Source organism: Archocentrus centrarchus, chromosome 11, assembly GCF_007364275.1.
Source record: "Archocentrus centrarchus isolate MPI-CPG fArcCen1 chromosome 11, fArcCen1, whole genome shotgun sequence".
Classification (NCBI taxonomy): Eukaryota; Metazoa; Chordata; class Actinopteri; order Cichliformes; family Cichlidae; genus Archocentrus; species Archocentrus centrarchus.
Window position 1 is genome coordinate 31,843,919 of NC_044356.1, and position 12,403 is coordinate 31,856,321.

The 12,403-nt window shown below is 40.7% G+C and overlaps 1 protein-coding gene across 1 annotated transcript in view; it reads left to right on the top strand.

Moving 5' to 3' along the window:
• Positions 1–12,403, top strand: part of arhgef2a (Rho guanine nucleotide exchange factor (GEF) 2a) — a 38,856-nt gene that overhangs the window by 8,827 nt on the left and 17,626 nt on the right. Inside the window, exons 7-15 of the mRNA XM_030740824.1 lie at positions 471–614; positions 783–1,033; positions 1,159–1,284; positions 4,478–4,595; positions 5,070–5,146; positions 7,400–7,571; positions 8,762–8,838; positions 9,273–9,445; positions 9,740–9,807. Of these exons, the coding sequence (XP_030596684.1) occupies positions 471–614; positions 783–1,033; positions 1,159–1,284; positions 4,478–4,595; positions 5,070–5,146; positions 7,400–7,571; positions 8,762–8,838; positions 9,273–9,445; positions 9,740–9,807 (1,206 nt within the window). The remainder of the gene's footprint in view (positions 1–470; positions 615–782; positions 1,034–1,158; positions 1,285–4,477; positions 4,596–5,069; positions 5,147–7,399; positions 7,572–8,761; positions 8,839–9,272; positions 9,446–9,739; positions 9,808–12,403) is intronic.

Here is a 12,403-nt window from a genome sequence, read left to right on the forward strand (position 1 = left end):
CCAAGCAGTTGAACAGGTGTACCTAACAAAGTGGCTGGAGAGAGTGTGCATGCAACTTAAAGTGTTTCTTATAGTCACATTTGCTTTAAGATGACAGCTTTAACTCCTCGTGACTGTTCACAGAGAAAGTAGGCTTGAATGGGAGGACGGGTGAAAGAGGGGTCTCCACCCAAATCTGCAGGCAACCTAAAAACTGTGACTTGGGGTGCATAATGTGACTAACTGAAACACAGTGTTAACTGAGGCAAGTAACACTTGTAGGATAGTTGGAAAGGTGCAGCAGGCAGGACTAAGAAAAATGGGAAAGAAACAGCATCAAAAGGAAAAACACTTCATGCATGCAAAATGACTTCTTTCAGTGTTATTAATAAGGTGAATTCTCTTACTGTAATTTAGTGGCAAATGAACACATATTACCAGGATTTAAGAGTAGCTTGCCAGTAATCTGTCTGTCTTCTTTTCCTCTTTAGGAGACATGTACTATACGTCTGTACTGGAGGAGCTCGAGCTTGAGGGCCAGGAGTTTAAGGCTGACTCGTGGAGTATGGCTGTGGACAGCAGTTACCTGCAGACACACCGCAAAAATGTCATCAAGAGGCAGGATGTCATCTATGGTGACAAAAACATGATATTTTTTAACAGTTGTTAGTTTATAGATATTTTTCTTCTTTATACAATTTATTGCCTGAAGAAAACTCAGTATGTCAGCATATGTGATTGTTTTAATTCAGAAAAAAAAAAGCATATGCATCTCAGACCTGTGTTATATGTTTGTGTGTCAGAGCTGATTCAAACAGAGCTGCACCACATGCGGACCCTGCAGATCATGGAAAGGGTGTTTCGACAGGGAATGCTGGAGGAGCTTCAGCTGGAGCCCAGCACCGTGCACACTATGTTTCCGTGCCTGGACCAGCTGATCAAAATACATTCCCATTTTCTGGCTCAACTTCTCCTGCGGCGCAGGGACAGCATGCAGCCTGGATCTAACCGCAATTACACCATTCATCAGCTGGGAGATATACTAGTAGAGCAGGTTGGTGCACATTTTTGTGTGATGATTCTGCTACTTTGCCTCTATCTGGTTTTGCCTTTTTTTTCATGGACACAACCTTTATATTTGGGTAATAAAAACAACTTATTTGTGCCTTCTTTTGCCAGTTCTCCGGCCAGTGTGCAGATGACATGCAGAAGGCCTATGCTGAGTTCTGCAGCCGCCACTTGAAGGCTGTCAAGTTATACAAGGAGCTGCTGGCTCGAGACAAGAAGTTCCAGTTCTTCATACGGGTAAAAGAGACACAAGACAAATTCACAACACATTTAAAAAGCACACACCTGTTGCATTACAAATCTGAAAAATAAAAACCCTTTAGTTTTACTAATAGAACTTCAATAAAAAAGCAGATGATGGTGAGACAAAAAACATCCTTAGCTTACACAGGTTGGAGTATCTCCTTCTGTCAGTGTGGGGCACAGCAGAGACAGCCATCAGGAGTCTGGTCACAGCCTTTATGGATCAGATGAAACACAAGTCATCAGTTATAATAACTGTATGATCACTGTATGTGGAGTTGAGGGGCAGACTTCTGGTGGACACGTAATTCAATTCAATTCAGTTCAATTTTATTTATATAGCGCCAAATCACAACAGTCGCCTCAAGTTGCTTTGTATTGTGGGTAAAGACCCTACAATAATACAGAGAAAACCCAACAGTCAAAACGACCCCCTATGAGCAGCACTTGGTGACAGTGTGAAGTAAAAACTCCCTTTAACAGGAAGAAACCTCCAGCAGAACCAGGCTCAGGGAGGGGGGGTCATCTGCTGTGACCGGTTGGGCTGAGGGGAGAGAAAGACATGCTGTGGAAGAGAGCCAGAGATTAATAACAATTAATGATTAAATGCAGAGTGGAGTATAAACAAAGTAAATAAGGTAAATGAGAAGAAACAGTGCATTATGGGAACCCCCCAGCAGTCTAGGCCTATAGCAGCATAACTAAGGGATGGTTCAGGGTCACCTGATCCAGCCCTAACTATAAGCTTTATCATAAAGGAAAGTTTTAAGCCTAATCTTAAAAATAGAGAGGGTGTCTGTCTCCCGAATCCAAGCTGGAAGCTGGTTCCACAGAAGAGGGGCCTGAAAGCTGAAGGCTCTGCCTCCCATTCTACTCTTAAGTATCCTAGGAACCACAAGTAAGCCAGCAGTCTGACAGCGAAGTGCCCTGTTAGGGTGATATGGGACTATAAGGTCTATAAGGAGATAAGATGGGGCCTGATTATTCAAGACCTTGTAGGTGAGGAGAAGAATTTTAAATTCTATTCTGTATTTAACAGGGAGCCAATGAAGAGAAGCCAATATGGGAGAAATATGCTCTCTCTTTCTAGTCCCTGTCAGTACTCTAGCTGCAGCATTTTGGATCAGCTGAAGGCTTTTCAGGGAGCTTTTAGGACAGCCTGATAATAATGAATTACAATAGTCCACCCTAGAAGTAATAAATGCATGAATTAGCTTCTCAGCATCACTCTGAGAAAGGATGTTTCTAATTTTAGAAATATTGCACAAATGCAAAAAAGCGGTCCTACATATTTGTTTAATATGTGCATTGAAGGACATATCCTGGTCAAAAATGACTCCAAAATTTCTCACAGTGTTACTGGAGGCCAAAGTAATGCCATCCAGAATAAGTATCTGGTTAGACACCATGTTTCTAAGATTTGTGGGGCCGAGAACAAGAATTTCAGTTTTATCTGAATTTAGAAGCAGGAAATTAGAGGTCATCCAGGCCTTAATATCTTTAAGACATTCCTGCAGTTTAACTAATTGATGTGTGTCATCTGGCTTCATTGATAGGTAAAGCTGAGTATCATCTGCATAACAATGAAAACTGATACAATGCTTTCTAATAATACTGCCTAAGGGAAGCATGTATAATGTAAATAAAATTGGTCCTAGCACAGAACCCTGTGGAACTCCATAATTAACCTTAGTGTGTGAAGAAGACTCCCCATTTACATGAACAAATTGGAGTCTATGAGATAAATATGATTCAAACCACGGCAGTGCAGTACCTTTAATACCTATAGCAAGCTCTAATCTCTGTAATAAAATGTTATGGTCAACAGTATCAAAGCTGCACTGAGGTCCAACAGGACAAGAACAGAGATGAGTCCACTGTCAGAGGCTCTAAGAAGATCATTTGTAACCTTCACTAATGCTGTTTCTGTACTGTGATGAATTCTGAAACCTGACTGAAACTCTTCAAATAAACCGTTCCTCTGCAGATGATCAGTTAGCTGTTTTACAACTACTCTTTCAAGAATCTTTGAGAGAAAAGGAAGGTTGGAGATTGGCCCATAATTAGCTAAGACAGCTGGGTCAAGTGATGGCTTTTTAAGTAGAGGTTTAATTACAGCTACCTTGAAGGTCTGTGGTACATAGCCAACTAATAAAGACTGATTGATCATTTTTAAGATTGAAGCATCAATAATTGGAAAGACTTCTTTGAACAGTCTAGTAGGAATGGGATCTAACAAACATGTTGCTGGTTTGGAGGAAGTAACTATTGAAGTTAACTCTGAAAGATCAACTGGAGCCAAAGAGTCTAAACAAATACCAGCAGTGCTGAAAGCAGCCGAACATGAAGAATAATCTTTGAGATGGTTATGAATAATTTTTTTTCTCTAATGTCTAAAATTTTATTTGTAAAGAAATCCATGAAGTCACTGCTAGTTAAATTGAAAGGAATACTCGGCTCTACAGAGCTCTGACTCTTTGTCAGCCTGGCTACAGTGCTGAAAACAAACCTGGGGTTGTTCTTATTTTCTTCAATTAATGATGAATAGTAAGATGTCCTAGCTTTACGGAGGGCTTTTTTATAGAGCAACAAACTCTTTTTCCAGGCTAAATTATCAATTTCTAATTTAGTGAGACACCATTCCTTCTCCAGCTTACGGGTTATCTGCTTTAAGCTGCGCGTTTATGAATTATACCACGGAGTCAGGCACTTCTGAAATGAGGCTTTCCTTTTCAGAGGAGCCACAGTATCCAAAGTCATACGCAGTGAGGATCTAAAACTATTGACGAAATAATTTAACTCACTGGGAGCAGAGTTTAGGTAGCTGCTCTGCACTGTGTTGGCACTGAAGAGCATAATAATGAAGGAATTAGATCCTTAAACTTAGTTACAGCACTTTCAGAAAAACTTCTACTGTAATAAAACTTATTCCCCACTGCTGTGTAATCCATTAAAGTAAAACGTAAAATTAGAGGATTGTGACAATTATAAGTCATATTAGTACTAACAGTACAAGTAATAAAAGTGGCATAAAGGACTATCAGGAGCCACGACTCCTTGCAGAAAAGCCACAAATTTTACTTTGTTTTCTTCAGATTTTCCAGTTAACTGTAATGTTGTCACCTGTCCCTTTTAAACAATGAAGAAGTAACGAGAGCCTCCTTCACTTCTCGCTGTCTCTGAGCAGCAGGTGAGTCGAGGATCCTTGCTACGTTGCCATGGTGTTCAGGAGTGCATCTTATTGGTGACTCAACGGATGTTCAAGTATCCTGTACTTATTCAGCGCATCCTGGACAACACAACCGGTAACTCATCCCAGTCATGCGTCTTTTTACACATCCACGTTCTCACCGAAAAACAAAATAAATGCTACTTTTCACATTCAGCTGATAGCTACATTTCTACTTCCACACAACAAATTAGACCCTTTAGAGAAAATATGGACCACAGGAAAATGACTGCAGCCTTAAACTCACAGGATCTTTTTTTTTATTTTCACATCTTTGCACCGTAAGGAAACCAGTTTTGTTTTTTCTACACAGAAAAGCTCTTACTTTATTTTGTTTCTGCACCACAGTGTAGTAAGGATACCGATCAACTGATAGGCTAAAATTAGAGGCTAATTTTTTGTCTGTTTCTTTTAGAGTAAGATATACAAAAGGTTCTCTTTAAAGGTCTGTCTGCAATTACCTAAATGATGCTTAATAATAATGTCTACATTATGATTGGTAGCTTAGATTCTTGTACAGCCTCAAATATACTCTTTCCTATCTATCTAGATGATGAAGAAGAAGCCTCCTCTCTGGCCCAGGCTCTCTTGATGGTCAGAGAACTTCTTAGTTCAATAGACCAACAGGTACTGAAATACTACTGTGTGCAATTCATTCTCTTCAACTTACCCATTCCTTTTTATATCTCTTACACTCTCAGGGTGAAACATGACAGTCTCATTACTTCTTTGGATCTCAGAATTTTTCTCGCAGTTTAAACTGTGCACCGGGGTGCGCACATTTGAGTTGTTCCCAGCTCTCCTACCGCAGCTGAAACGTGAACAACTTGCATCTCTTATGCTCAACAGAACTCAGCAGAACAGTTTTAGCATTTGTAGGTCAAGTGACAGTTTCACTGCTCAGTCTGACAGCTGGGTTTTCGGTGACTAATCTTCCACGTGTGTCGAGTTCTTTTAAAAATGACTTCAAATGACATTTTTGTTGATTTCTCAAACTTACTTCTGTTCTTCATCTACCACATGATCTCGCTGCCTGCAGTGAGATCATGTGGTCTATCTTCTTCCCCAAACTGTGATCTGTTCAAGTTTAAACCTTCGGTTACTTCTCTTACTACCATCACTGTCATCACTGTTTACTGTTGCTGCTGTCTGAATATTCAAATAAATGTTTTTATTGTTGAGCAGGTTAACAGTGAAACAATTTAATGACACAGTCAGTAAAAGTTTGGTTGCTCTCTTATCATCTTGATATTAGTTAGTTTTTTGCAATGCTGTCATTTTTGTGACCCACTGTTGCCATTGCTCATTAGCATACTGTATCATGGTTATACACTGATGAAGCATAACATTATGACCACTGAGAGGTGGAGTGGATAACAGAGATTATCTCTTCATCACGGCACCTTTTAGTGGGTGGGATATATTACAGAGAAAATGAACATTTTGTGCTTTAAGTTGATGTGTTAGAAGCAGGAAAAATGGGCAAATGTGAGGTTTTAAGTGAGTCACAGAGAACTGTGATGGCTAGACGACTGGGTCACAGCATCTCCGAAACTGCAGCTGTTGTGGGGTGTTCCCAGTCTGCAGTGGTCAGTATCTATCAAAAATGGTCCAAGGAAGGAGCAGTGGTGAACCTGCGACAGGCTCATGAGTGGTTAAGGCTCACTGATGCATGTGGAGAGTGAAGGCTGACCCATGTGGTCTGATCTGACAGACAAGCTACTGTAGCTCAGATTACTAAAAAAGTTGATGCTGGTTCTAATAGAATGGTGTCAGAATACACAGTGCATCGCAGTTTATTGTGTATGGGGCTGCACAGCTGCAGACCAGTCAGGCTGCCCATACAGACCACTGTCCACTGCGTCAACAATGGCCTCAAACTTGGATCACGGAGCAATTGCAGAAGGTGGCCTGGTCTGATGAATCACATTTTATTTGACAGCACATGGATGGCCAGGTGCATGTGTCACTAAACTGGGGCACACCTGGCACCAGGATCCACTATGGGAAGAAAACAAGCTGACAGTGATGCTTTGGGCAATGTTCTGCCGGGAACCCTTGAGTCCTGCCATCTACGTGACTGTTACTTTGACACATAGTACCTACCAAAGCATTGTTGCAGATCATGTACATCCTTTCATGGAAACAGTATTCCCTGATGTCTGTGGCCTCTTTCAGCAGGATAATGCGCTCTGCCACAAAGACAAAATGGTTCAGGAATGTTTTGAGGAGCACAGAAAGAATTTGAGGTGTTGACTTGGCCTCCAAATTCACCAAAGCTCAATCATCTGTGCATCTGTGGGATGTGCTGGGCAAACATGTCTGATCCATGGAGGCCCCACCTCACAACTTATAAGACTTAAAGGATCTGCTGTTAACACCATGGTGCAGATACCACAGTACAACTTCAGGGCAACTTCAGTGGAGTTCATGCCTCCACGGATCAGGACTGTTTTGGGAACAAAAGGGGGATCAACACAATATTGGGCAGATGGTCATAATTTTATGCTGGATTAGTGTAGTAGTTTATACTGTGTATGCTGCCAATTCAGTATTATTTTCATAGCATTCATGATTTTCATGGGTGTATGAGCCCAAAAATGTCCATGATATCGGATTCAAGAAAGAAAGAAAGAAAGAAAGAAAGAAAGAAAGAAAGAAAGAAAGAAAGAAAGAAAGAAAGAAAGAAAGAAAGAAAGAAAGAAAGAAAGAAAGAAAGAAAGAAAGAAAGAAAGAAAGAAAGAAAGCTGTTTGCAGTGTGTCAAGGTAAATTCCATTTCAGTGGAATCAAATTAGTTTGTTGGTTCATGGATAATAAATACCTACATTAGTGAATAATTATTACACCCTGAAAATGTAAGATAAAATTCCTGTTGGCAGATGGAAGATCTGGAGAAAATACAGCGGCTTCAAGAAATCCATGCCAAGCTTGACCCACGGGCTGAGGCCATAGTAAGAGATGGGGGAATATTTAAGGCTGGAGAGTTGCTCCGAAGGAGACTTGTCCATGAAGGGACTCTTTTATGGAAAACTCCAGGATCACGGCTTAAAGGTACACAATATTTAATATTTAATAAAATGAACATAATAGGCGGATGATGACTGTTGGCTAAGATAAGTTGAGATAAGTTAATATTGTTGACATAAACTCACTACCCGGTTGGAACCCCTTTCAGAACTGGGCACAAGGTGCTTGAAAGATTCCTCAGAGATTTTGGTCCATATCGGTGGCATCAAGTCAAGTCACAGTTTATTTCTATAGCACATTTAAAACAACAGGCTATACAAAATATACATACATAGAAGGGAGTCTGAACATTCATTCACCCAGAATACAGCAGTGGCGGGGCCGGGGGGGGCCCTAGGGGGTGCTATAGCTCCCCCTGGAAAAGTCATAGCACCCCTGTAGCACCCCCAAAATAGCTTGTGTCTGTGTGTATTGAGAACTGAAAGAACAAATGATCCTTCATAGCACCCTCAGTAAAATGCTTTGCCCCCCCCTTAGCACCTGCAGAAAAATATTTCTGGAGCCGCCACTGGCACTGTATTCTGTATTTAATAAGCATCACCCACCTCGCTCTTTTGGAATCTGTAATATTGCTGTTTTAACCTTATGTTTTCTACCATTCCAGATAAATTCTAACATTGCTTTAATGGTGGTTCTGCTGTCATTTGCACTTATAAAATATCTCCACCATGTAGCACCCCGTTATCCAGGACAAGTCTGTCTACAGTGTCTCTAAAAGGGGCAGAAAATGGGAGAATTTATGCTGAAGAATTCTCACACTTCTCTTATTTGTTAAGTGTGATGAGAATAAAATCTGGCCAACCCATTTTCTTCTTGATCATTCAGATGTCTCTTGGAGAAAGGCTATCTGAGTCTAAAGCTTCAACCTAAACTCCCTGTTACCGTTCTGTGTTTTTCACATTTAATTTAATTACTTATTGTTGGTTTGGAGGTTCTTGGTTTGAACCTGCTGGGGTGGTGAAGCCTTTCTGTATGGAGTTTGCTTGTTTTTCCTACAGATTCGGGTTATCTCCCACACTCCAAATGGATTTTAAACAGGCCTCAGGCGTAGGTGTAAAAGTGGGGGTGAGAGGGTGTACGCTGTGGGCAGGTTTCCAGGATCATCAGACAAACATTCACACCCACAGCCAATTTAGAATCACCCGGGTACGGTGGTGGATTCAAACCCAGAATGTTCTTTCATTAATTCTGTCCGTATGTGTGTGTTTGTGTAGACATGCAGGTCTTGCTGATGTCTGACATCCTAGTGTTTCTGCAGGAGAAAGACCAGAGGTACATCTTTTCATCTATGGTAAGAAAATGTACTCAACCACACATTAATGAAAGCAAACTAATTCCAGTAATTTATTATTTTTTCAGTAGATGAGTGGAAATGTTTATTTATTTGATTATTATTTTTTAGCTCTGCTGGCATTTACTTTACATAATGTAAAGACAGGGATGAAGCAGATGACAAAGAAGGAAGCAAGAAAAAGAGAAAACACACTGATGGGGCTAACTGGTAGCCAAATAGCTGTAGATGCCCTGCTTTAGTTAACCATTAAACTCTCCGTACCATATGTCAGTGCAGGGTAAACCACGGGAGAGAAATGATTGGCTAAATTGTTTATTTAAAAAAATATAAAAGAGGAACAATGGAAAAAAAAAAAACATGTAAGTTTTTCTCTCACCATTTTGTCTTTCTCTCATTATTTCTCCAAAATACATCTACTGTGCATGGTTTAGGACAAGCCTCCAGTACTGTCCCTTCAGAACCTAATAGTGAGGGATATAGCCAATCATGAACGAGGCATGTTTCTCATTAGTGACTCCTCCCCTCCTGAGATGTATGAGTTTTACGCTGCCTCCAAGGAAGACAAGAACTTCTGGATACGCCACATCCAGCACACTGTCAGCAAGTGAGTAAATGCACATACAACACATACAAAAGCTTTCCATCACTTTTTAATCTATATGTTGGAAGAAAGTGGGGTTTATTGCAACTTGGGTCTCATTTCTACAGTGTGGAAAATATAAAGAAAATTTAATTATATAGATAACATTATAAACCTTGGGTCAAAAATGAGACCCTAGTTGTAATAAAACACAAGTTTCCATCTGTAGCATTGTTGTGGTAAATTTGCCTACTAATTTATTGATTAACAAGTACCAAACATAACACGATTTGTGTGGTCTGGATTTTGTGTGTTCAGGTGTCCATCAAGAGAGGAGTTCCCCATTATAGAGTCTGAACACAAGGCTCATCTGAGGCGACTCAAAGGTCAGGAGAAAATGATTAACTGAATTACATCCACATTTAAAATAGCTGGGAATCAGGAAAAGGCAACATTCTCAAAATCAATACAAGTGAAGTACCTACATTTTAGAAGTCTTCTTTACTTTAGTGGACAGCTTGAGGGTAGAACTGCCTACCTGTGCTCTGCCAAAAAGGATGAATAACAAGCTCTTCTTTCACATTTTAAATGGTTATTTGAAAGTTTCCAGGGGTTCAACTGGGTCAAACCCACCAGAACAAAATTCCACATTGATATCAAACCATGCGCTTTCAGACAGCATACTTAGATACAAATCCTGAAATATGCTTTTCTGTTTTACACTTGAATTTAAAATTCCTTTCTTTGACTTTATCAAACAGCAGCAGCAGCATCAGTAATGATGCCACACTGGTATTATGTGCAGTTTACTCAGGTTGCACATCTGTGGTAACTTCATGAATTATTTGCCTCTTCTGACATCCCGGTGTAACCCGGTTAGAAAATGTGTTTGGTTTAGTTTAAAAGCGATTGTTCAAATCCAGTTAATATATAAATGTTTCAGTTAAAAACTGTTATTTATGTAATGAAAGGTTTAAATACATTTAATACTGTAATTTGTTTGTTTGGTTATCTTTTAAAAATGTGAAGTGTAACAAAGAACTGTTTGAACCAGCATTTATGGGGTTAATGCGTGAGTAAGAGAGGGCAGAGGGAGTGTCAAGAGTAAGAGAGGGAGAGAGAAGGAGAGGAGCTAAGAACGAGTGTGTCGAAACAGGACAGAAGCGAGTTTTAAGGCTAAGTACACAGAAGCGGGGATTCTTGTGTTTCTTGTGGGACTGTCTGCTCGACAATCTGTCGTTAGAGCACAAGTTCTTCCTGTTGCGAGGACGAGAGGGATGGCCAATTCTTCTGTCAAAGACTGTGTATGACTGTGGCCCGTATGCTAATGTTAGCCCGAGCGTTAGCGCGTGTGCTATGGCTAAGCTAACGAGCTTGATAGCAGTGAGTCAGCACACTACAAGTGTACAGACTGTTTGCGTATAGTTGGACTAACCCAGTTGAACTGTGCGAGAGGGGAAAGACTGTTTTCAGCCCGGGAACGGAATAAATACCCTGCTCGAGGATTGACAGAGCCTCATCTGTACCTGTTCTGGAAGCGAGGTGAGCGAGGAGACGGTGGACTCTGCTGTGCCGGTGAGGTGAGAAGGATCTGCTTCAGAGCAATTACCTGACTGTTGGATTACAGACCAGCAACCAAAATACTAAGGTACCACCCATTTATTTTGGCTCATTAACGAGTGAAACGGCCATTGTGTTTTGGGCCTCCACGTACACTAGCCACGAACCAGGCCTGCAACGTTTTATTTGGTTTTAAGTAATTTTGAGTTTGCCGGCTTTAGGTGTGTGTGTGTGTGTATGTGGGCCCACATATGATATTGGTTGTGACTTTATACAAAGGGGTTCGAGTCAGTTAAATGTTGAAGACCGTTTAATGTAATTGTATTTGTTTTTTCTATCTTTTGATCAAAACTAATAGTTTTAAGTAAATCTGTTCATATTGTTTCTTAAATCTTGAGTGCCGTGAGTTTGTTTATAGCTTATAGATAAATAGAAACCATTTCATCTGAAAAGTGTGTTTACAGGTTTTTTGATTAAAACTCTTGGAGAGACAGAAACCCTTAAAGGTGAGTTTTAAAAAGTGTGTTTCGAAATGTTTTATTGGTACTGTGTAACCTAAATCCAAGGCTTAAATTGACACTGACTTAATCAGGGTTAAAACATAGTGAATATAGCATAAGAACCCAAAAGCCCTACCCCTATTAATATTTCTATTTACGGGGAGCGCTACATAAAATGGAGGCACCGCTGGGATGAGTCTTGGATTTCTCAGCTAAACTAAGTCTAAGCTAAATTGCAAAGCTCACTTACAGATATTTATAAAATGGATAAAACTGAATTAGTGTCAGAGCTAAAGAGCTGGTGCCGTGGTGAGGGTGTCGATGAGACTCATGCGCTGATGACCTTCGTCCCAGAAGAAGTGGAGATCAGTGTCATTGAAGAAACCCTTCAAACTATCAAGTCACTTGGACGGGTGCGTGTCCGTGGGAGGAACTTTTGTGCTAGACTAAATTGTCGGATGGTCTTGTGCGAGAGTAGAGAGACTATTAAGGAAGGGAGTGTTCCTCCTGAAGTGGTCCCTAGTGATGGTGGAGAGGCATGGCCTATTATCATCATAAGAGAAGTGGAGGCAGCTGCTGATACGTTTAATAGTAAACTAAAGGGCTTGCTGCAGGCTGAAGGAAAAACAATGGAGGACCTAAAATCCTTATGCCCTAGTGCATCCCCGCCCACAAGCTCCACTGAATCTATCCTTCGTGTTGTTGGTGATTTGTTGGAGAAGACCACAAAACCAGCTGATGGTGGGAGCTATTGCCGACTACGCATGTTCTCAGGAGCTCTGCCAACCCCGCCAGGTGAGGAACCGTTTGACCATTGGCTAGAGCAAGCATGGATTATGGTGGAGGAGTCCGAGTGCTCTGACAGGGAGAAAAGACGCAGGCTGATGGGAAGCCTAAAAGGGCCCGCGCTAGAAATCATAAA